This window comes from Manacus candei, unplaced genomic scaffold, assembly GCF_025592945.1.
Source record: "Manacus candei isolate 608988 ecotype Guabito, Panama unplaced genomic scaffold, ASM2559294v1 h1tg000008l, whole genome shotgun sequence".
In the NCBI taxonomy this organism is placed as follows: domain Eukaryota; kingdom Metazoa; phylum Chordata; class Aves; order Passeriformes; family Pipridae; genus Manacus; species Manacus candei.
In genome coordinates this window covers 18,850,576-18,876,259 of record NW_026138056.1, presented here as the reverse complement: position 1 = coordinate 18,876,259, position 25,684 = coordinate 18,850,576, and the positions used below count along the sequence as shown (strand labels likewise).

At 37.2% G+C, this 25,684-nt stretch overlaps 1 protein-coding gene across 1 annotated transcript in view; it reads right to left on the bottom strand.

The window, feature by feature from the left end:
• Positions 1 to 1,524: 1,524 nt before the first annotated feature.
• RP1 (RP1 axonemal microtubule associated) overlaps positions 1,525 to 25,684 on the bottom strand; it is a 104,331-nt gene continuing 80,171 nt past the window's right edge. The window contains exons 28-34 of the mRNA XM_051771815.1: positions 22,282 to 22,436; positions 21,601 to 21,679; positions 18,431 to 18,512; positions 16,053 to 16,108; positions 15,867 to 15,899; positions 8,453 to 8,622; positions 1,525 to 1,794 (exon numbers count right to left, since the gene is read on the bottom strand). Of these exons, the coding sequence (XP_051627775.1) occupies positions 1,543 to 1,794; positions 8,453 to 8,622; positions 15,867 to 15,899; positions 16,053 to 16,108; positions 18,431 to 18,512; positions 21,601 to 21,679; positions 22,282 to 22,436 (827 nt within the window). The 3' untranslated portion in view covers positions 1,525 to 1,542. The remainder of the gene's footprint in view (positions 1,795 to 8,452; positions 8,623 to 15,866; positions 15,900 to 16,052; positions 16,109 to 18,430; positions 18,513 to 21,600; positions 21,680 to 22,281; positions 22,437 to 25,684) is intronic.

Sequence of the window (25,684 nt, the reverse complement as noted above, 5' to 3'; positions counted from 1 at the left end):
AGAGATAGTTGTAACATAGCATCTGGATGCATGACATGACATACAAGTATAAAAATTTTACAAAATGCACTTATTAAATTAAGGAAGGAAACTATAAACTCTTTGTCTCTATATTGCTTCTGTATAAATGAACTTCTACAGTCAGATTGGATTTTCTTCTGATGAAGACGTGAGAGCCTAAAAAAAAAATTATTACCGGCTCAAAACAACTTAGGGGGAGGAGGGGAGCAGATCGGTTTTGCCAAGGTGGAATGGTGCTCTGACTCCATACCTCACCTCCTTGAGAGTCTCCAGTGCAGCTGTCAGTCACTGGCAAATCAGGAGCACTGTCCCACACCACACCCCCTGGAACCCCTAACCCAGATCCCACATGGTTGACAGACTGGAAGCTCCACCTGAGGAGGGGGTGGCCACAGTAGTCCAGAGTAAATAAAACCAACAAATGTCACGAGGCTTCCACGTGGTCATGGCCCTGTTGTCCTTGGATTTGTGGTAGTTGGTTCTACACTGGATTTAAGGCAGTAGATATAATTCTTTCTTTCTCTCTCAAATCTGGATTGGTTGGAATTTGCTAAGTTGATGTTTTGTCAAATACTTTATGTTGATTGAATGTTTTCTTTAAGCGCTTGCCAAGTTTCCTTATTTTCCAAAGTTGGTAAATGGAGGTGCATTATTTTGACCTCCTGAAAATATCGTCATGTTTTTCCCTCATGTGGCCCCAAGGTATAAAAGAACTTAAGGCCCCTCTAATGAATCCATCAGGTTGATTTTTGGGGCCTTACATCTTTTTGATGCAAAAGCCCTTCAATGAGCTCATGGGGTGAGCCTGGGGTCTTACAGAATATCATTAAGTTGCATATATATTCATGCTCACACAAAAAGAGTAACCAAAATTTTTCAAATGTCATTTTTAATGTACAATCTTCCTGAGTTAACATTTAACGAATGTAACACTATACTTTCTTTTAAGGTCGTGAATAGGTTTGAGGTTTTCAGTGACTGAAAATTCTGGAACTTTAGTTTAAAAAAGCAGTGAAGTCTCTAATTACTTTTATCTCGTGTAACTGCTAACTTTTCTGAACAAATGCAGTTCTTCTGTAAGTCTTCACATTCCAAGGGCATCTCTGAATATACCCTGAAACTCTCAGCATGGCAAAAAATTAATCCTTAGAAAAAAAAAAAGAACTTTTTTGTACAATGAGGGCTTCTTCTGGCACTTATGTTAGTAAGTAAATCTATTATAAGCTATTGAGTAGTAATTAAATAGTAACTCTACAACAAATCATTTCCATGGCTTTAAACATGTGCTTTTTTAAAAAAGTATAATTATACTGTTCAATTTTTCACAATGAGAATCAGGCAGAAGAGTTAGCAACTGTAAAACTCAATATGCAACTTAACTGGAAAATTAAAATTTTTTAAGTGGTCAGCATTCTTGCAGTGCATATATGAAGAAGGTTGCAATAGAGCCACTGAAGATATCAAATCCAGACAAAGCACTGTATTATATCTGTGGCATCGATTTATTTTTGAGCAGTTAATTTACAGTGTTTGTATCTTCTCAGTGGTTTTACCTGGTAAAGTTTTCTGGTCCTTGGTGACTGCAGGGAATTCTTTCACCAGCTCCTTATCTTCTCTGTTAAGAGTAAGCCAGCAGTTACAGTCAAAGTGCAGCTCTTGTTTTGTGTGTAACTCTTCTAAGCAAAAAGACTTCAGATGCCAACCCTGAAAGCCTGGCACATCATCACAGCTGACTCGAATCTTGTATATGTCTCCCAGATCTCCAGTCTCAAACTGCAACAAATAGCATAAGAATGTGCTGTCAAGCCTGGTTCACTTACAGAGATTTTCCCAAATTCCTGTGTAGAATTCCTAAATTTAACATTAACCAATGGAAAAGTTGAATCGGAAGCTGAGATATATGGGACAAGAGAATTAATCCTTTTTTTCATGGTATGATCATGGGTGAGATTTTCTCCCTTATAAGTGGGTCAAGGTTAAAATTAGAAAGACCTGTGCATTTAGGCACTTTAGACAAATCTAACATAAAGCTGTGACCCTACTGGATAGAGAGAGCATTAGCTTACAACTAAAGGTTCTAATATCAGCAAAGTGAGGTATTAGTTTAATAATGCTTACTATTAGCCTAGAATCACAGAATTATTTATGTTCCAAAAGACCTTTAAGATCATCAAGTGCAGTCATTAACTCAGCACTGCCAAGCCCACCATTATACTATGGCTCTGAGTGCCACATCTACACCTCTTTTAAGTACCTCTAGAGATGATGACTCAACCACTGCCCTGGGCAGCATGCTGCAATACTGGACAACTCCTTTGGTGAAGAAATTTTCAATGAATTTTAATTTTAGATGAAGAAATTTTAGAAAGTTTTAACTAAATTCCCATTTGCTAAATGGTTTGGTTTAGAACATGACACTACTTTACAACCAATTCTTTGTAAAAGAGAGGAGATATTGCTGAATAAAAAATAAATCATGAATGTCACAGAAATAACTCTGCAGGACAACAGAGTCCTGTTCCAATACTACCTATGGGAAATTCAATAACTAATTGATGACTGTGGGCTTCTTAAACCATCCAACCTAGAGCTGTGGGAACTGGGATGGTTAAACTGCATGAAGTGCTAATGATCTGCATGACATTAACCACTGCTTGATAAATTTTCTGAACAGTGGCAGCCTTTCACTGGGAAACTGCAAGAAGGACTGGGTGGAAAGTGATTTTTGAGTGAAACAACACAGAACTTATTTTTAAAAGGTAACAATTATTTTTAAGAAGGATCAAATTAGGAAATGTTGCCAATGGCCTTGTTCTCCTCCCATATTGTTTGGGGTTTTTTTCTCACACCAGTCACAACATAAGATTTGGTGACTTTCCAGAAAGTAAATCCTCTGTGCACCCTATAACATCACAGCAACAAATTGAAGTTAGTCTTGCACAGTCATGCCCTGGGATTAGCAGTATCAGCAGCAGATTGGCTCCTGATATAGAGCACAGACCTCCTAACAGATGATTTATTCTGCTTCTCAACAGACCTCTGAATTTAACAGCCCTTCACTGCTGACCTCGCTTGCTTAAAGGTAGTTCATGTGTATTTGCACAGTGGACATATACATGTAGGGAAGCATCAGCTACCTTATTCTTACTAGAGAGGAACCATATAAAAAATGTGGTTTTATAATTTTGGAAGACTTGGCCACCATCATTAATAACTGTAATGCAAATTCATCATCATCATCATCATCATCATCATCAGTATCATGGCCAGTCTTCGCGAATGAAGATTTGGGAAAGGTCTTTACCCTTCGAGCCTGCGCAGTGGATTTTTTAGGTGAGACACAGTGTGCGCTGAACTGAGCCCACCCTTTAATCCTGAGGTTCATCTGCCGGGGCCGAGCGAGCTCGGATGGTGGCAGCGAGGTCCTCAGGACATAGGTTTGTTTAGAGTGACCTTCTCTTAGATGGATGGCCTTACAGGGCTGACGAGCTCCATCTGCCTGGAGGAGTTCCCTGACCGGGAATCAAACCCAGGCCACATCCTAACCACTAGACCACCAGGGGGCCCCTTGTTATGCAAATAAGAAATAGTAAAACATCAAAGTATGAGGAGGAACTGAACTGAAAATAAAGCAACGTGCCCAAACCATTTTACAGGAACTTGAACTGTTTATGATGTAGAACTTATGAAGAGAGGCCTTTGGTAGGAAGGAACTGCACTTGTTGACTTAAAAGATCCCTTTCAGTCTGAATTTCTCAAGGTAAGTATTATAAGTGATTGGCATGCCACTCCTACAAATTTTCAATATTCAAGACATTGTTCTTTAAGGACCAGGGAAGAAATGCTTCCTGTTTTCTATGTAAGAGCCCCGAGGCTGCATGGAACCTCTCAGCTCCTGAACTGTACCTCCACAGCACTCATAGCAGTCACACAGCATTGGTTTTACACTGAAGAGGGCATTAGACTTGTCCTCCCTCCAAAACTAACCTGCCCTGACTGTCTGTACACATTCGTGCTTACAGAACTTAAGGCTGTTCCTGACTTGGTCTCCAGTGCTGCACTATGAAAACGGAAATACATGGGCAGAATTTCATGTCAAGATTTTTTCATTCATGCTGTCTGTGTTGCAAAGGATATCATTAGCTATGTACCATTAGTTATGGTGAACTAAGTGGACTAATCCCTTGTAAAATATGCATTCCACCTTATTAAGCTGAATGGGAATTATTTGGGTTCATTGAGAGGAGAGTGCACATCTAAACTATGGTCCTTTCACAGGCAACAAAATTATTGCTTCTTCTCTTTCAGAACCAGACTACAGACTTTTAAAATTACGGCCTGCAGATTTTCTTTGTTGTACTTGGACCCCCATGACTAACACACAGCTACTCTAAATGCTTGAACAACTTGTTTCACAAAGCTCTCTGTTTGGGAGTTGCAAAAGTACAGGACTTGGTTATTTTTATGTGACAAGGTACCTCACATTTTACTTTGCCTTCTGCTACCCAAATTTGATATTCTATTGGTTTCTAAGTTGCCATAAATACATGTGCTAAAATCCTTGTAGGAAATGCATAGATGAGATATATAGGAAAATAATCCCAGAATACAGGACAGGCTATTTAAAAGCCACAATTATCCCTTTTGTTTCTAGAATCACAACTTCATTTATTTCTGTGACTGCCTTTGAACCAGAAAGCACTAATTATCATACAGTTTACAATCTGTGGAATTAAAACAGCAACTATTTTCAACTGAGTTTATTAGATGTTTCCCTTTTTTTCAGGGATTTGTTTTTCCCCCACAGTTCTGGCCAGTACTAGTCTTTTTTTGTTCAGCTCCATCACTGTAACCCAGTGCTACCATTACATCATTTTTGAAATCCTTTTCTGAGCAATTTAATATGAACAGTTTTTCTTTGGAACATGATATATTGTCTTTGATCCCATAATTTGCTTTTCCCTCCATCAATGTCTATTAATTGATTTAACATGAACTTCGAAGCAGAGATAGACTTATAATCCATCACAAAGTATATCAGTGTATATCAAAGTATATCCAGTGAATATCTTTGTTTTAAATTTGTAGACTATTTGCAAGAGGACACTTTACCTTGTTCATTATTATAACTTCCTAATTAACGTTTCCATATTTATTTCTTCTGAGCAGCTTTATGTAATACTCAGAACTTGAAATTTTAGGTGAGTTGGATGTGATTTGTCATATACTAAACAACACTATTTTTTCTATCACATGACTGAAAGGATCATGTCTCATAATCAAGAGAAGGCTCTGACAAAGCCACTGGACTTTTGAATATCTCAGAGACAGGTAACTGATGAAGATGATTAGAGAATTTCATAATATTTTAAATCTTTTATTTTTGACTCACAGAGGGTTTCTCAAAAACATCATGCCTAATGTAATTAAAGCTTTGTAAATTTCACTGTTTGGGGGTACATTTAAATTAGATTCTTTTTAATTCTTTTCAATTCTTTTCCCTGCAAAAAAAAAAAAAGAAAGAAAAAAAAAAGGAAAAAAACCCATAAATTATTCTAGTTAATAAGGTTTGGTCAAAGCACTCTAAAATTCAGATGAAGAGCCTTCTGTCATATACTCTAGAAATCCTGCTGTTTGTTGTTTGGAACATCATCTCATACTGTGTAAAACACATGGAGTATCGTATTATGTGATTTGAAACTTTCTGTCACCTCATGGTTCTTAACACAAACTAAATTCCATATTTACTGTGTATTTACAAACAGTCCTACTTGCAGAGCTCTACTGCTCATTTTGTACTACCTGTGCTAGTGTTTTGAAGAGTAGTTTTAGGGATCCCAATCTCACAGTCTGCCAGTTATGTATCTTCACATTTTATGGTTCTCTGAATAAGAGAATGTGCACAATACATAGGACTCTCCAAAGGCATGTTCTGACAAGCTTACTCTGCATGCAATCAAGAAACATAGATGACTGGGAGAAAGATCTATATACTTTACAAATCTGCTTATTCCATGTGAGATCAACAATTGATTCTTACCATCACCAGACTATCAAGGACAAAAACTTTTACTCATTTCTTGCCATGCTATCTTCAATCAAATCTCATAACGTTGACACATTCGCATATTTCTAAATTTATTTTTTAAAATTAAGGTGTTCTAATTAAGTTTATTCTTATTTAAGCAGCTCAAACATTATGCTATAGGTTTCTGAGACCACTGAAACCCAACTGTACCTCATAGCACACTGCTATTTTCTCTTTTTCATTCCTTATGCTTGCTATGTGCAATTAAACTACACCTATTCTTTCATAGGATTTGGCTGGACATATTTTGGATTGAATAATCATTCTGAATATGATACACATCTGTGCATATACTTGTGTGAGAGCACCTGGAAAATTAGGAATTTAGATGTCTTTCTGTCTTCAGTGTTCAATAAATGTATCTCTGAGACCAAAATTTAGCTTACTGTTTCAAAACTATGTGAGCTGCTCATAGCACATAACCTGTTGTTCTTTTTACTGCACTATATTGTTAAGGATGTCCTAGTCTAGGACTAGGATCTTGGGGGGAGGTTGAAAGTTCATTTACTTCTGCTTGTTGAAAAGCTGAATTCACAGCTTGTCTTCTTTGTGATGTGTTCATGTCTCCAGCCTGCTGCTACAGTGAGAAAACATGAGCAAAGCTTCTGCGTTCTTTTGCATAGTCTTAGTAAGAACAAAGAAAGGGAGAGCAAAAAGAAACTGGGTTTATTAGCTCAACCACCTAAAGAAGATATGAAGGTATTTATGGAGATATCTGTGAATCCCCAAATGACCCTTTGTATCAGACCTGCTTATTCTGTAAGCTGTGCTATAAGCAATGTGACAAAGAGATAAAATTTCAGGTGTAGTAAATAATGCTCAAATAGTATTAACTCCTTCATACAAAGCAATAAAAACAAGGACACAAATATCTATGGGGAAAATATAAACACTAACCCAAAGCCAATCCAAAGTCTAAACAAGCATTCACAAAGGTGCTGGGGTGGAAGGGTACGATGGATAAAGTACTGTGGTGCCTAGGATAGTGGACTATGAGGGACAACCACGACTGACACACAGCATTACTAGTTTCTCCTAGTACCAGTCGTTGGTACTATCATTCTCCTGGTACCAATCATTGAAGTCAGGCAGCCTTAAAGAGGAATACACGCCATTTGAGAAATTACCAACTTGTTGGGTGCAGCAAAGGTCTACTTTATGAAATGATGCTTCCCAAAATTCAATCAGCTGGTGTGGTTGCTCCGCAGACAGATTCTGCCTCTACTGACCTCTTCAGTTCTGAAGCGTCTTTTGTTGCCCAGTGTGTTTCCTGTGTTTTTTGATAAGCAGTTGCTTTCTTGTCTTTAAGAAATGCTATTTATCTTCTCATTTACTCCCCATAAAGTTCCTAAATTGCTTTAGCTTGTTATTTAAACTAAAAATTCAGCCTGAATGGGGTCATTAAAACGAAGCTTTGGCATAATTTTCAAAATGTACTCTTGCCATTGTTTTCAGAATGTTTATTGCAGCCATTGAAAAGTCTTCCTGAGCTGTATAAAACTGACTTGAATTGCAAGCTATTTCTCTCATCTTGCTGGCTAGAAGCTGTACTTCATGCCAATCAACAGAATTTGCAGTGACTTAGCCTAGAAAGCCAGGACAGAATGTGAACATTAAAAAGATGTCTCAGATGAATCCTCTCAAAGCAGCAGCACGCGTGTCAGGTGTACAGGCAGTCAGGACTGTGTTAGGGTTGATTTTAATAGTGGCCATATATAATCTATTGCTGCAGAGTTCATCACACTTTTATATGCATGAATGCATTCTCCACTGATTTATTATTATCCAGAAAAATTCTCTGCCTGCTGGCCTGAGAGACAGAACTATCTTGGGGGAGAGTGGATACTACTTTACAAAGATGGAAAAAAAGGAAAACAAAGCCCATTGAACTCCCTTGGGAGTGCTGCCCAATCCTTCATCTTCTGCATTCACAAATAATTATATATGGCCTTTTGAATGAACTTTGGCTCAGGAATCTTTAGGGAATTAGAAAAAATTGCAAGATGAGCTGGTGAATGTAATAAATTACAAAAGAGGGTCCATTTTTCTGCCCTTGAAGGCACTGAAAAATTCAAAGAGAACATTGGAGCTTGCTATAGTAGAACAGGACTACCAACAGGAGGTGACCCAAGACCTAAACTTGTGTTATTCCATCTTTGTAAATAATTGCATCATTTTTTACCACAGTAATATTAAATATATATGACTCTAGTTTTGTAAACACACACACACACACACACACACACACACACACACACACACACACACATATATATATATATATATCGCCTAGACAGCAATGTCATGGTAAGGTCTGTGTAGTAGTGTATATTTATGACTTACAGTGAATTCATCAGTTGCTCTGGGCAGAAAGCACACATAGCCAGGGGTTTGTGGAGAAAGCAGAAGCTCATCACTTTTGCCCTTTGAACCATAAATCACAAGGGTCCTTTTACACTCCTGTGGCTCTGGGGAATCTCCATCTGTTTTAACCTGCACTCTCCACTGTTGTGCTAAATAAAATAAAGACATCTTTAATATCAATGTATCAATTAAACATTTTTAGTGTCAATGGTAGAGAGCAATGGATGCCTTTGTTACTATTGCAACAAAGAATTTAAAGATTACCGTCAACTTACATCCTATTTAATAAAAATAGACTGGTCGACATTCTTTTTCTTGACAATAAGTATAACTTAGACTTGATAAACACAAGACAATTGTTGAAGTGGATATGAAAGCAGAAATTAACACTAAGGAAGCAGGAAAAAGACTCTGCCTATGTTGTTGTTGAGGAGTTTTTTTGCATTCTTTATAACAAAATAGTTGCTTTAATAAAGTAATTATTCTAATACATTTCAATTCTTAGAATGTTCTTATGTAACATGAGAAAGAAAACTAACATTCTGAAAGACTTGTATGTGATCTTTTTGTAAGACATGCTGGCTAATACACTACTAGTTAAGCAATGAAACTTTTAACTTTTATTCTACAATTTTTCCAAGCTGATTTGTCATGTTTGGTCTGCTTATTTGTCAGATCAGATTATTCACTAGGGTTGAATACAAAATTTAGGTAGTTCTGAAGAGATGTTTGCACTGACCTCAGCTCATGGCTTAGGCCTTTCAGAGATCATTTTTTGGTAGATGACCTGCAGAATGCAACTGAGAAGCTGTGCCATGTGTGGGAAAAATACAGTGTTGTAGATGGACAGTATAGGTTAGGAAGTTACTTAGTGCTTGAAGGTAAATCATCCCCTGAATTCAAATGAATTATGTGTTGAAAAGATACTTGATTCTGCATAGCAAAAGGAACTTAACAGTAGAAGGAAATCAAAAACTTGTGTTTAGACTGTGGGGAGTACTATGAAAATACAATAATTCGTTAATGGCATTAATATAAAAGAGAACTATTTCATGTTTGTGTGTAAGCCTACAAAACAATATGTCAATAAAATAAATTTTAGAATAATTCAATTCAGAATTAAATTGGATGTGATTTTTTTTCTTACAGTACTGTGTGCTTGTTTCATACCTTTTTCTTCCTCTTCCTGCTTGGAGATGGAGACTGGATGAAAACCTGATCTGGTTTCCTTGATTTATAATTTTCCCTTTTTTTCACCTTTTTTCTTTAGCTAATTCTGTTTATCCCCTTTTTATAGAACATGTTTCTGCATTACATCTGACTGTTCCCTGACTCTTCTGGGCTCAACTATAAAACAGCAGGCAAATACACATCTCACAGTCAGTCTTCTGAGTTACACACTAGCTGAAAGGATCCTTCCATTTGAACTCTTTTTTTGAGGTCATTTCCAGGAATGAGTCAGATGTAGTGTGTGGAAGATCCACACTTTGCCTAATGAGGAACTTTTGCTGTTTGATATGTGTGCCAGCTTTGAATTTTATCTTCTTGTGCCAGGTTGGCATGTGGTACTCTTCAGGGTGTCACACTTGGTGAAGTCAAGCATGGTTTGAGCTTTTGCTGTTCCTGATCACTCTGAGGGTTTATAAGGAGCTTCAAATTTTTACAAAGACTCCCAACGTAGCCCTGAATCTCTTATCCTGTCCAACCATGCCCCCTTTTGAAGGCTGTCCCAGGAACACAGCAGAGAGAAAATTAAGATAATTTTGCATTTTTGTGTTTCCCAAATGAGCTTTTTTTCTCTCTTTGTAAGATCCCCTTGCTCCAGGAAATAGTAATTCCCAAGTTGAAAGAAAGTACAGATGCATAGCTGCCTGTTCCCTCCTCAAAGAGGTCACACATTCAGAGAAGGTATTTCGGGTAAGGTGATTTATTTTAATTAATAACGATGATTGTGTTTTTAATTATTATTTCAGAAGAAAAGCTAAGACACCAGTTGGGAGTTTTCCAGAAAATAAATCAGTGATTATAGATTTAAGGCCTCTTAGCATCTGCGACTCTTTTTTCTCCTACATTTACTTTTAATGCTTCTACAGTTTGGTAACTGAGCTAACCCAGACTGACTGCATTTTCTTTCAGTTCAGCAAATTCATTTAACCTGCTCATGCCAGAATAAGAAAAAAAAAATCATTGTCTAATATTCTATTCACTTAGACAGCTACTTGGCAAGGATGGATACACCAGCCGGAAGACTGATGCCAAATATTCATTGTGTTTAGTGGTTTCTCTAGGAGTGAAGTTCTGAAAATCAGATAGCTGGGCTTGAGAAGGTTATTTTCTGTGTTTCAGATGTGCGGTCACATATCATTAAAAAAGAGACTTTTCCCCTGCTATCACTGTGTTAGCTTCCTTTCAGAGTGATTAGTGTATTAGTGTGTTATTGTACTCTTGGTTAATGCGAAAAGCCAAGAGAATCAATGTGAGAATCAGTGTGAGAATCACTAAAATGAATAGTAGGGAAAACCAGAATTCTGTGAAAAGAATCTCACAATTGTCTCTTTTTATAATGATATAATGATATATAATGATTTGACATTACAGAGATCTATACAGGGATATGTTAGAAGCAGGGGTCATCTGTTGACTTTCAGAAATTAAATGGGATCAGTCATAACAATTTCCTTCCAGAAATTCTTTTAACCACTAGTCTGGAACCTGAAAGTTCCTTCAGTAAAAGTGTGAAAATCAAACCTGCAGTGACTTCTTGTCATGGTTTTAAAGCCCCAAAAAATCCAATTCCCTAGTCTAAGGCCCCTCCCACATCTCAACCCAGTGTGAGATGTTTTTTTCCAGACAACCACACAAGACTCAAAATGAGGGAAAGGGAATATATATTACAATGACTGTACAAATAAATACTACAATACATTATATACAATCTTAGCTATCTCTACCAGGACAGAATAGCATTTACAATGGATCAAATCTCTTCTCCCCTCCAAATAAAAGTCCAGGAGGGAAGAAGGAAAGATCCTTTTCACTCTCAGAGCAGCAATATCTCTAGGGCAGCAGGTCCATCTGTTTCACTCTTCTTCTCATGCAGCAGCTGGATCTCTGCCAGCACACACGAGGGGTATCCAAGCCCCTCGGCCACTCGTTTTCAAACGAGGGTCTTCCTCTGTGGGCTGCGTTTCCCAGGACAAAGGGCGCTATCACCACGTCATATCATGAAGCACAGGGGTCTTCGTGACGGTCCTTATCTTCAGGGGATTCAAGTTCCCTACAGAGCTCTGTGCTCTGTCTCAAGCAGCAGGGGGGGTCAAGGTCACCCCCTCCACATTCTTTCTCTGAGCTTTTCAGCTCCTCTCTGCAGTGTTGCTGCAGTTTTAGGACTTCCATTCAGTAGGAGTCCATCCTTTCCACTTAGGAAAGGTCACAAAAGGAGTTTGGGGTTTTTATTTCAGTTCTTACCCCAACTTCCTCTCTCTCTGCTGCTCGCTCTCTCTCTCTTTCTCTCTCTCTGCTCTCTCAGACAACTCTGTGTCTTCCTTGCTCAGCTGCATGCTGTTTCTGTTGCTTATCTTCTGCTGGCTCTTAGCCACAATCTCTGGACGCTGCTGCTGCTCTGTCTCTGCTCACTCACGGTGGAGAAAACTTCTTTAGCTTTCAGCTACAGGTACTTAGCCCAGTCTCATGCTGTTCCAAGTCCCTGCAGCCCCCCCCAGCTGGGGGCTGGGGGGGCCCCAGAGGCCCCAAGGGGCTCCGAGCCCCTTCCTCGTGGCCTCAGAACATGGCTACCACTTCTACCACAAAACTACAACTAACTTCTCTTCCGTTTGCTTGTGATATGTTTATATTTTGCAGAAGCGCTCATTGGGTAAAACTTCAAAACTTCAAGGGTCACCACCTGTTATTAACGCTTTACAACAACATAAAGCCGACTAATACCTGAGAGCTAGTAACCTTAGCTTGCTCCTTTAAGCTCTCAACCACCCCCTGGGGTTTTACCATTTTATAACTGCAGGGGGAAAAACTGTTTCCCCCCCCACACGCTTCTGCACATAGAAATCTGAGCATGGTAAAGCATAAAGTCAACATTTCAAAATATAATTCAGAAAACTGAAAAAGGATGGGTTATTTTCTAGTTTTTTAGATCTGAGTAATTTATGTATTTTTAGAGGATTGCCAAAATTTTTCTTAAAGTACATTATTCCAGTTTATTGGGTTTTTTACTCTGGTGTTTTTTGGTCTTAAGACCTAGGATGACATTCACACTTTGCTGGATGTAGGAGTAAGTTGCTTATTTCCTGGGGATTGTAGAAATTTGTATTGCCTTGAGGCAGAGCAGTCAGTCTGCTTAATTCTTTTTCTTAGGGATTTCTGCCTTCATCTGGCAATACATATTGTCTATGCTTTTTAGAAGCAGGACCATTCCACTTAAAATTTGGGAATTTTGTGATTAATCTTAGTCTATTAATGAGTGCTTGCAATGTGGGGAATAATTTTAAAACAGAATTAGTCATGGCAGTATTTACTAAATATTTTCTCTTTTCTTATGAATTTTCTATATGCCTTAATACCAAGAACTTTGCACGACGCAAGAAGAGCCAATCTAGAAATATTTATAAACTGAACCCTGTTCTAGGATGTTGAACCACACTTCACCACCCACAAAAGCCCAAAAAACCACAGGACACCCTACTGGAATCACATTACAAGAACCCAGTTCCTTTAAACTGACTGCAGTGGGGACAGTATCGGAATATATTGTGTCTTGACTTCTCTCTTTGAGAGAAAATCCTTTCCTATGTGTGAAAATCCACCTAATTTGAGGCAGAAAAAGAAAATAAATAGAGAAAATAGAAGGAGAAAGTAGTAAAATATCCCTACAATGTGGAAAACTTTTAGAGAGTGTTGCAAAGTTCCATTCTCCCTTGAATCAACTTCATCATTTGAGAGCTGAGAGCACCTATCTGCTTTCTCTTCCAGGGTAATACACTTTCTCTTTTTACCTTGCATAAAATATACAAGGAGGAATCAGAGGAATACAAATAAATCTATTCCTATTCCTGATTTGCCAGAGCCTCTCCATAGTCTACAAATGTATAAAGGTTATTGAGGAAACTTGATATGGGCATACTGCATTTTGGCAGAATCCATAGCCAGCAGCAGCAGTCACAGGGATCTGGGATTTATGCTTCATTAAAGCTGGCATAATGCCAGCCTGGCTGACAAAGGACAAAGAGCCCTCAAGTAATCTGTCTGGCAATGATGACTTTCAAAGTCTACTCTTTGGCTAGGTGGTTGAACAGGTTACCAGCCTTGTACAAAGTGAATGAGATTTCTGACCTTCAGTGACTTATAAAGTATTTTGTTCTATAACATTTGCTTTAGACTGGGCCTAAGGACATCGATCTAATCCTGAAAATCACCAAACAACACTGAATTACGCCAATCAACTTTTTATGACTTTCTTTGAAGCCCACTTGCGAAGTGCAGCTCATACAGAGTATGACTACAGGAATGCCTAAGATATTGGCTCCCTAACATCAGGACTGCTGCTTGCCTCTTATTCAGTAAAAATATATTATAACAAAAATTTTTGCTTTCACTCTGAATGGCTCTGCTTATCACTACTGTACCATGTGAAATATTCACTGCTACAGATGCTGAGAGAATCTAAGGCAATTATTTTTTTCTTCCAAGACACTCCATCTCTGGAGTTCTCATCTTCATTTATCAGCTCTGACTTAGTTCTGTGTCAATCTACCATGACACAGTGCCTGAGTACAAGACATCTTTCCAAACCTCTGGTGGTTTTTACCCTCTTATAAAGCTCAGTCATGCAAGGCCCGTGGCATCACCAGTATGACAACACAAATTAAATGGTGAAAATCCTGAGATCAGTCCTACTCATTATCTTTTTCACATAAGGCATAAAAGTCCAATCTCTCACCTATCTCAGTTCCTCACTGGAATGAGCCCCTGGGTGAAAGAAAGAAGGCTGAAGAGCAACTCAAGCTAAGCTGCATATAACTAAGCTGCATATAACTCAAACAGATACTTCCTAAAAATGTTCTTCTCCTTTATAATTTCATTTTTCAGAACCTCTGATCTCAACACTCTCTGGGTGCTACCAGACATCTTGACAGTGTGACGTATCAAAAGCTGATTAAGAAGAAGGCACTCCTTTCTTCTCATACCCAATATTTTGAGTCTAACCACTGTTGACACTCGAGGCACTGAGCAGCCTGTGCATCTGTGCCTGCTTATTATAACATAATGAAGAATGAAGCTGCTCTGGAAAAAATTTGAATTGGTAGTAAAATATAGTCTCTTATCTGAACATAAGGTGAAATAGATATCATGGTTGCCTCTCTGAACTGTGCACTTAGCAGAATGCAGAATCCAAAATCCAAGTCACTTGTGAAATTAATTTTCTATGTGGGAAAGCCTTTACTTACCTGAGTTCATCAGTCTCCTCTTGTCTAAGTTATGTTGCCATGGAACAATAAAACTGTTGGCTAAACTGTTTGACTGAATGCAAATAATTTGATTTTCACTGAAATTGAAATTAGATTGAGAGACTAGGACTCATTCTACAGAAGGCAAGTCACTGTTTTAAGAGACAAATGTAAATACTACATTTTGTAGTTTAGTTTCTCCCATAAAATGCCCAGGCATGGTTGCACAGAATAGTCATTTACAGTTAAGCGTTCATAAAAATATGTGTGTCAGTCTGTGCCTCTTTTCCGGTTAGGAAGAAATGAGGAGATGGTATCTCAAATTTTAAACACCTGGGAGGAACTAGTGTATTACAGTGATGAGATTGTCTTTGTAAGTATAAAACCAGAAAGCTAGGTGAGTAGGTTTTTTATTAATTTTTTTTATTAATTCAAACAGATTTAGTCAACTGAATGCATGTACTACATTTAGCTTCACTAGAGGATTGGGAGTGTAAGCTGCATTATTTCTGGCTACTTTGGGATTTTGACCTGAAAATGCTTCTACTGACATTTCACAACACATTTTTCAACTTGCTGATGTTTGCTAGGGGACCTGTCCCCAAGTATTAAATGACAGCGACATTGCGGTAAACAAAACAACACTTGACTCTCTTCTCAGAGGAATTCCTTGTTGATTTCAGGTCAGAAGAGTAGAAATATGAAGAAAACAAGAAATGGTTTATATTTTTCTCAATTGGTTATTGAGGTCTAGTCCTTTCTGTAGACTGTTGCCAGACAATTTGTCTTTTTGTGTAACAGCTGATATGCAGTATAAAACATATACAAATGAGGTCACTTGCTTACATATTTGTCACAATATTGATTTGCAGGTTAAATTCAAACAGCAAAAGCTATGATATAGAAAACACCGGTTAGAAAAAAACTCTTACCTTTGAGGAACGCCTTCATTGAACTGCCATCCTCTAAAATATGAACAGGAAAACTAATTGGAATGAGCTTTATTATCACTTTTCTTCTTAAATTATGGTCTTATCTGGAAGGGTTCTTCTTAATAACTGGATATTAAGCCTATAATATAGTGCTATAACACAATTTTTCTTTAACAAAATACTTACCATTGGCAGTTAGCTCCCTTTCAGTTTTCCCATCATCTTGGCATTCATCTAACCATCTTTCATTGCAAAAACAAAAATAATAAGATTAATAAAAACTATTAGTATATTATATGTGAGCTGATCATTACCTTCTGTCTCCAACAGTATTTTTATACTTTGTTTATCAAGTTATGCCTTGAAACCTAGATCAAAGTTTCTTTTATACATTCATCACAGTTAGTCTTATTCGTGTTAGAAGAATTTGGTTCAACCTGCTCCAGGCAGAGGAATTCTCGTTGTAGCTGTGCGAATACTTTAGTACTACATGAAGTACATTATATGAAATGCTAATTATTTACTGCTTCAGAGATTCAGCTGTATATTTGAAGGGGTATATAACCTGTAGTGACTAGTTATATTCATTGTACTGACTGATATATAAAATGATATATAAAACCTGCCAGTCTGGAAGTTTCTAAATCTTTTCCAGATCTGCAGCAATTAACTGAACTTCTCTTTTTACTTTTCTTTTAAATTCATGAATTTTAGCAGCTTTCCTGCAATATCGTTTTACTGCAATATCATTTTACTCCTTCAGTTGATCCTCCATGCTCAAATAATAACCCTTCATGGCCTTCAACAATATCACTTATTTAAAAACAAATAGATACATGTTTACTATCAGCTTCTATTCTATTGACTCCATATTAATGTTGCATTTGTTAAAACCCAAGGATCCACAATATATTTCACCTCTTATGCGTAACAAAACTCTATGAGTAAATATCTTATGCATGAAGTCTGAACTCCACTGTATTTCAACTATTGATGTAATAAATAGCTTGATTAACTTTTGGGACCAATCTCCTAATTCTGTCCTAAGAAAGAAAAGATCAGTAGTAGTTTCTAAAAATAGAAAGCAAACTTTGACACATTGGTAGCACACTTACACTGCAGGCAAACAATGACAAAATTCCTCTGGTTCTATGTGTAAAGTCTCTAATCTTTTTCTAAGATCTTTACAATTTCCTCTTGAAAAGGCAGCCCAATGTTTTTATTAAGAATTCCACTCTTCAGAGAAGTCTCATAAGTTCTCCTTGAATCTAAAGAATCAATTTTCTCATTCATCTCTCCTTCCAATAACCATCTTTAATGCACACCAAACCATTTTAAAAGCTTAATACCCAAAAAGAAAAGCTAAACCGATAACCTGATCATTCGAATGATAGTCCTAAGAAGAGTAAATGGTTCTTAGCTAGTCATTTCCAGGAACTTTGCAAAAGGAAACCCTGTGGTGTTTTTTTGTAAAGAGGTAGGATTCCTAGAAGAGGAGAGCTGTCTACTAAACCCCTGAAGATTTTCAAGACTTAAAGCACAGTTCCCAAAATAACATGAAAACTATTTTAGCTATGTAACCCAAACTTTTAAGTTCTGGAAACCACATACTACAGAATATAATTATCTGGATCTAAATTACAATTCTTCAACTTATTTCTATTGTATTAAAAATACTAATGCATAAATAACACACACAGATCCTTACTTTCCAAAATGGCCTCCAACCTTCACATCACTCACCAGTCCCTCTCTGTTCACAAACAGCAGATCCAGTGGACATCTTCCCTAGCTGGCTCCCTGACCAGCTGTGTCAGAAGGTTCACTTCTATAAACTCCAGTAATCTCCTAGACTGCTTCCCCTCTGCTGTGTTGTATTTGCAGCAGACACAAGTCCCTCAGGAGAACAAGGGCCAGTGATTGTGAGACTTTTCCCAGCTGCTTATAGTATGTCATCTGCCTCTTCATCCTGGTTGGGTGGTCTATAACAGACTTCTACCATGACACCTGCCTTGGCCATCTCCCTGATTCTTGCCCATATACACTCTACCTTATCATCACCATCATCAAGTTCTAGACAATCAAAACACTTCTTAGCATATAGGGCTACCCCATCACCTCTCCTTTCTTGCCTATCCCTGCTGAAGGATTTATAGCCATCCATTACAGCACTTCAGCTGTGTGAGTCATCCTGCCATGTTTGCATGACAGCAGCTGTGTAATTTCAGATCTTTATATACAATACTTCTTAAAAGACTGAGAACTAAAAGCTTAAGTAATTTCACATGGTTTCTGTATAATTTAGATTAAACAAAAAGATCAATGCACCTTTCCTCTTATGAAACATTTGGTTTGGGGCTTCTTTGCTTCAGGCTATGACTCCCTCCTATGTCAATACAGCAAATTTGTTTCTTGCCTTTGATCGCAAAATTTTGCATCCCTTGTATGTTGAAAAACTCTGGGACATTGCTCATACACCTACATTGTTTGCACAGATCCATTCTGCGATTTTTTGATTACGTTGCTGGCAGGTAACAAATTATTTTTCTCCATGAATGGCATACCTATTACAAGGAAATACAACCTCCTGAGCTTCCTCTCCTTCTTTATGTTTGATGACAATCTTATCCAGGAACCATCCATTGCCTGTGTTGAAATGACAAAAGTTTATCATGTGAAATCATGCTTTTTTCTTTCTTTTTAATAAATTTTAAGAAAAAAAGCCCAGATTATATTTTTTTAGCAAAAACACAGATCATATTAAGACATATCTCAGCAAAATAGATAAGATATATCAACAGAATGAAACTTTATTATTTTGTATCTCTTGTAAGAGATGCAATTCTTTTCTGCCTGTTTTAATTTTAAGTGGCAGGGATTTTTTCTCTTCAAGATAAATACATGCATGCATCTCTGAATTGTTCACACTGTTCACACCTCAGCCCATATCTTTTGATTCCTTGTAATCAGACACAAGGATGTTGAAATGAATCCATTTATTACAATAATCAAGATTTGTGTGAATGCTGGAAATTTTGGTCCTCTGTGAGTGAACACCTTATTGCATAAATAAAAATATTATATTAATTAACAAATCTTTAAAACTAATGCTGCCATGGAAATGGAGAGGGACTGCAGCCTTGGCAGGGCTTTGTATGTCCTGGTGCCAGAAACTGGCAAAACTGAGGATCCAAGGATCCAGGAACAGCACCCAGATAGACTGAGTGCCTAAGGCCAGTTACTGGAGGTCTTATACGCCCATACTGTATAAATTTTTTATATTTGACATTGATGGACTGTTATTCTGATCAGCTGGAGAGGGTAACAGGATAAGGCCATTGTTACTATTTGTGTATGGGATGAGTTCCTGTCTGTGTTGTCCTGCATGGCCGACCATGTACAGGCACACGTGTTTGTGTGTATGTCTGCTTGGAACACATGCTCAGCCTTGCTACCAGTGCAGTCGGCAGGCATGGAGCTGTGCAGCCTCACTTCTGTCAGGCTACTGAATTCATCCTCTGCCTAACAGCAGTAACCACTGGCACATCCATGCTGATGTTTCAGATCACTTCCAGTAACCATCTTAGTGACCAGTATAATTCTCCTTGCGACACCCTTCTCAAATATCCTGTTCTCACCCCTCCTGCACAACTCACAACTTGTCATATTGCTTACGAGGTTTTGCGTGACTCACACCATTACCTATCAGCACATTTTAGAAAAACAACATGAGGGATGTTTTGGTCAGAAGAAACAATTATCCTGTGTATTCTCATGCTCTGCCTCTCTGGTTGCATCTGAGTCTGGAAATCCCTAGAAGGCAGCAGTTTCTGTCACACAGGTAGGGCATGCTCAGGCAATGCATGGAACAAAATGGCATCTCCCTTTAGGATTTCAGGCCCAGGGCACATTAGGACACTTTGCAAGCTGCTTCTGTCACCCTCTTACACCTTACTACTCTTTCATTGGAAAAAGCCTATTAGGTTGGCCAAGATTAACTAGCGATCAGACAGGTCAATTTGAAAAAGGCCAAAAAAGATGAAAGGTACTGCCTGTGTAAATATACAGGTATATATGGAAGGTTTCTATGGAGGAAAAGCTTCTTTCAGCAGGTAAGACAAATCACCTAGTGACTTACACCAGACCAATGCCCAAACCCTGCTTCTAGGACAAAATTCCTTTACTTTCCTCATTCACGGTGTCTGTGGGAGAAGATCTGTACCCTGCAGTCTAGGAACTCTGAAGAAAACATATGTTACAGGATCCTTCCAATCTCTAAATCAAGACTAAGGACCTTCCTGTCCTGTCACTCAAGCAAATGATAGGATTAGAAAAAGGGGTAGTCCCATCTCTAAAAGTACTCTCTTTCCTCTCTCTCAACCCTCAAGTGGATGAGTCTCTTGGTGGTCTCTCTCCTGAGTCACTATCCTTTTCCAGCTCTCAACTCCCCAGTAATCTCAGGTCAGGTTTATGAGGGGCTAGTTTTGGATGCAGTTCAAAAGAGGTCTGTGAGATCTGTCTGTGATAAATACAATGAACAACCATCTGAATTACCGAGGCATAAATTTTGTTACAGGAAGAATTCAATCCATTGTCCTGTTTAGACAGTCCTCCAAACCCACAGATTTGAACTCAGGTGTCAAAGAACAGCTTAAGATAGCTGAATTGAGTAACAGATTTACAATTCTTATTCTGTGATAAGGCTGAACTGCCTATTAACGGAGAGGTGAGGGAAGAGAGCATCGTACGGGATTCTGGGGAATAGAGGGAAGGTGGGTTCCACTGCACTGTTTTCTGTGTTATGTCTTGGGCTACCAGGATGTGAAACTCTCATGTATACAATCACATATTTTGCTGAAGGCAGAAAACTCTAGAGAACTAGAATGCCCCATCCTAAGGCTGCACTATTAAGGCTATTTCTGTAGTAGTCACAGCTCTGCTCAGAGCCTTAGGCAGTACAGTCAGCAAGATGGGTGTTGCTTAAGGCCATTTCAGAACAGAATAGGGTAAAAGGTATTTTCTAATCTGTTATCAGTGTGGCCCCGAACTGCTTTAAAAATCCTTCTCCTCACTTAGCTTACTCCTAGATATTAATCTGCAAACGTATTTTGAGTATTTACATCTTCAGTGCTTTTAAATGCTAGTTTTCTCTTCATTTACATCATGCATACTTCAAGGGCCTGTACTGAAAATTCATCTCATCACCAAATTTTCTCTTTTTTCTGAAAAACCTACAAGCCAAATGTAATGTCACTCACTGGAGCAGCTCCACATTGACTCACACAGATTAAGTAAATAATCGAATCATCTGCTGTTCCCCAAAGCAGCAAGGACATTATGCTAGAGCTACTCAAAATTTTGTCTGGTAGAAAAGCAGTTGCTGAATATCTTTAATTCCATTCTGGCCAGTTTTCACTCTTTGTCTAATAAAGGATTGTCCTACCAGTGTGAGACACACTTTTGAAAGTTTTCTATATGCAAATAAATAATGCTTTCTTATAAATAATCTTGAAAACAGAGTGGAATGACAGCATTTGAGATTAAACTCATGTCAATTCTTCTGTCCATTACTATTGTTTTTCATCATCCCATCACAGTGATCAGCCTGCAGGAAAACTTTTTATCACTGCAAGACCTTCTGTCACATTTTATATGAAGGATGCAATATAAACAAAGTGCATTGGGTTTAAAAAGGGCTTGAAAACAGATTGGTCTCTAGGAAGTTAAATCCTACCTGGACCAGCTCCATCATGGCTAATCAGAACTTTCTCCAAGTCTCCCAGTGAGACAGCCTTTATGCAGAAAATATCCATCTGTGGAACCATACAAGGAAAATGATAAAGGTCTTGAACACAGCTATTGCTTTGACTATAACAGAGTAGAATAGCTCATTTTTCCTCTCTCTTTTTTTTTTCTTCTTTTTTCAAAATGAATATAGTTGTTTTATACTGGTCCTGGCCAGACAGTGAGGATCCTTTAAATCTTTCTGAGTTGAATAACACCTCAATTCCTTTGGCAAGATAAAATGATCAGGTGCAAATAATTATTTAGTCATCTCTATATCATATTTTCTAGTGCTATCTACCTCAGCAAGGCTAGAAAACCTGGGATATGGATTTAGAACTTGATTCTAAAATTCATGGTGATCTGTTCAGGAGAATAAAAACTATTGTTACCATTTTATCCATACAAGCAATACAAACAAGCAAGAATACTCAAATTCTACTATTTAATGCTCACAGTAAATGATTGATTGAGCAGATAAAAGTCATCCATATGATGTAATTATGTAAGTAATTTTGAATAAAGAAAATGGTAAATGCTTGAATAAATCTTATAAATAAAATATATTTACACTTGTTTGCTAGCCATAATTTACTCTTATTGACCAGAAGTAGCATTGTTTTTACTTCACCTGTCCACGTTGAAATTTTACATTATTATTCTTAGATCTGTGGAGCTTCCTTTTGCCAGCATCTCCTCTTATCCCAATGAGGTTGATATAAACGTTGGAATTTGTTTCAGCACCAAGTTCAGCACCTGTGTATACACGGACCTCGTACACCAACACTAGAAGAAGAAAAAATTTGAGATTATCCTTGTAGTTTTCACAATTCTAAAGTTTTCTTATCAAAATTTAGCCTGAAGATGGCACAGATTTTCAAGTTTACAAGTAGCAACAGCTATCTGTGAATTTTTCACTTCTAGCTTCAAATCCTTTCATTCTCTTCACAAAAATATGAAAACACCAAGCTTCAGAAACCACAGGATGTTGAGCAATGCTATGCATTGCTTGGCAAAGCAACTCATCAAGTAAGTGTTCCCTCGTACTCCGTTTCCTTCTCTCACTCATTGTCAATTATTCGTGATTTCAGGACCTAATTCACAAAGTCTTTCTTTCCAAGTTATCTGGAGACCACCTAACTGTGCCTAGTTGTCATCTCAAACAATAGTTAATTTTCACTGGCACCAAGGCATTTTCAACCTCCAGATTTGTGCAAAACAATTATCTGGGTTGTTAACCTTCATTTCATCTCTTAAAAGAAGAGTTAACAATCACAAATCCTAGCGATTTTAGATTTTCACCTCATATACAAAGGTTGGCAAGCAGATGAACAGGCTCCCTCACCTATGAAAAATGAACAGTCATCTTGCTTTTGAAGATTTCAACATTTGTCACTAGTGAATGATAACACTTTCAAAACCAGCTCTCAGCTAAAATATATTTACAACTTTTTAACGCCTCTCCTTCTAGTCTTAGTCTAGTGTTACACACAAAAAATATACATGTGTCTTCAAAGAATTCTGGAATACAATTCAGAATTACTGTATTAACATGTTTTCTACCACACTAATATTATCTTTATAATTATCCAGATATGAAAATTTATTTTAAAAATTATTTGTACTGATCATATAATATTATATTTTATCACAGTTTTTCTTATTGTGACTTTAAAAAAAAAAAAACAATCCTGTTTGAATCTTAATGGCAATTTTTCCATGCAGTGTTTCTATTCTAATCACAGCTGGCCATTTCTGCTGCTATGTAGTAGATCACAGAGGAGATTACTGTTTCATTAGTGTATAATTTTAATAGTTCTTGGGAGTGAAGAAAGGTAATTGAAGCCCTAACAAAAACAATTAAACACTACATTTAAGGAGGAACTAAGATGAAAACAGATATTAAAACAAAATGCTTGAAACTGGACAATATTATTCAAAAACTAATTAAAATACTATTACTCTTAAACCACCACATAGATAGTAGAATTGCCATAAATTTCTTATTCACTGGATCCCAAGACAGCTTATAAAACTCAGACATCACATCATCCACCATTACTCAAGAACAGCTACTTCTGATTCCCAGTGGAGAAGCTAAAAGAGTAATAAAATAATACTGCAAATACTTTAGGAAAAAAAAAATACCCCCACATCTATCAAAAGATAGATTTGGATGGATAGACTGTATGCTTAAGCAAATTAAGGTATTTCTTTTAATCTGTATTAAATCATCCTGAAGTGGCAAACACAATGTCTTAAACTCTTTATCACTGTTGCAACTGTGACCCAAAATATCAATGATGTTCCTGGATCAGTTTTGTTATTTTCTGTATCTTCAAGCACTCATTGCAGCTCTCACATCCATGCCTTAGTGTACCAACACCAACCATGACACACAATTGATCCCAATGACACACACACACATCAATTAAAAAATTTGACAGAACATAATAAAAATTAGTTTCAAGGTTTTCAACATTAAAAAATCATGATAAAACAAATAGTATATATGAATGGCAATTAACAAAGATAAATCGACCTGATAAGTAGCATAACTGAGCTATATATCCAAATTGCATTTTGTATCATAATTCCTAGTATAATCATAACTGGCCAAAGGGCAGAGGATAAGGGGTGTTTGGAAGTTTGGAAGGGGAGAGGTCACGTTTCCAAAAAAAAAATGCTAACAATTATATTAATCTGCGAACAGGCTTTTTAATAACAGGCCTATACTACCCATGGAGCAAGATTCTGCAGATAGATAGTAAAAGCAGGGCCATATTCATATGAAGTCTCCTCCATACTTTTACACACTCACATTCTTAGTTTTGAAATTGCAAAACATCTGTGAAAGTAAAGGAAAGAGTATAGACTGTTTATGTTATGACTGTTTATGTACAAAGACTGGTATTTGCATTACTTACACCTACAAAATCTTTGTCATGATCAAAAATAAAATTTTTAAGTAACTATAAGAATAATTTTAAAGTATATTCAAGGCTTTATTTTAAGAAGCCCTTTAGAAATAAATGTTTACAAAACCAAAATACCAACAAATACTTTCATTTCTGGAGGGAAGATACACAAGAACAGAACAAGAGGTAATTATAACACAACATGAAGATATTAACAGATAAATAAATTACAGTTCATTTTATAGCACTGTGCATCTCTGTGGTAACTAGAGAGATGATAATGATCTAATCAAATACTGCTTTCCATTTCTACAAGCCTAAATAAATCAGTCTGAAGTATAAAATATGCACATGCTGAATTTTAAAAAAACTGGAAAATATTTTTCAAAGCTCCTTGTGTCTATACATCTCTCACCATCTGTAAAATGTTAGGTCTGACATTTATTTAGTCTACACAATCTACATTGTTTATATATGAACCTTCTTAACAAAAAAGACCAGTTTGCACTTTAAATTTTTCTACAAATCAATAATACATGCTACTATATTAGAATAATAAAAAGAATGTTTATATCCCTCAACTCAGTATGTGCTGCAAAGCATTTCACAGGAATGTCACAGAAATTTAAGCAAGGAATATATTCTCCAAAACACACTGCTCATGCCTACTTACAACATACCACTATGGTGAAATGCTTGCACATTCATATAAACATTCATGAAATAGGCTGTGGAGGTTAAGCCTTTTCTGTACAAATGAAAACCTAGGCACAGACTAGACTGAGAGGATGTAATTTTTTCAAATTTTGTCAAGCAGTTCCTCTAGATTGCAGAACAGCTACAAAAGGTCCTAGGGTTAATGGCTCCTGAGCTACAGATTGCTTAAACATAAGAACAAGAAAGATGGTGCCATTCTGTAACAGATAAGACAAGGTACATCAATTGTTTGATGAGCACAGGGGACAATACAACCAAATCTGGATAACGAACCTACCTACAGAATGTACTGCTGAGACAGAAAGACTCACCATATGTGCAATTTTTCTGTTTGTACCTTTCTGTATATTGCTCACAAAACACAGTTTTTTGTGTAGAGAGTAAAATAAAAAGATCCTA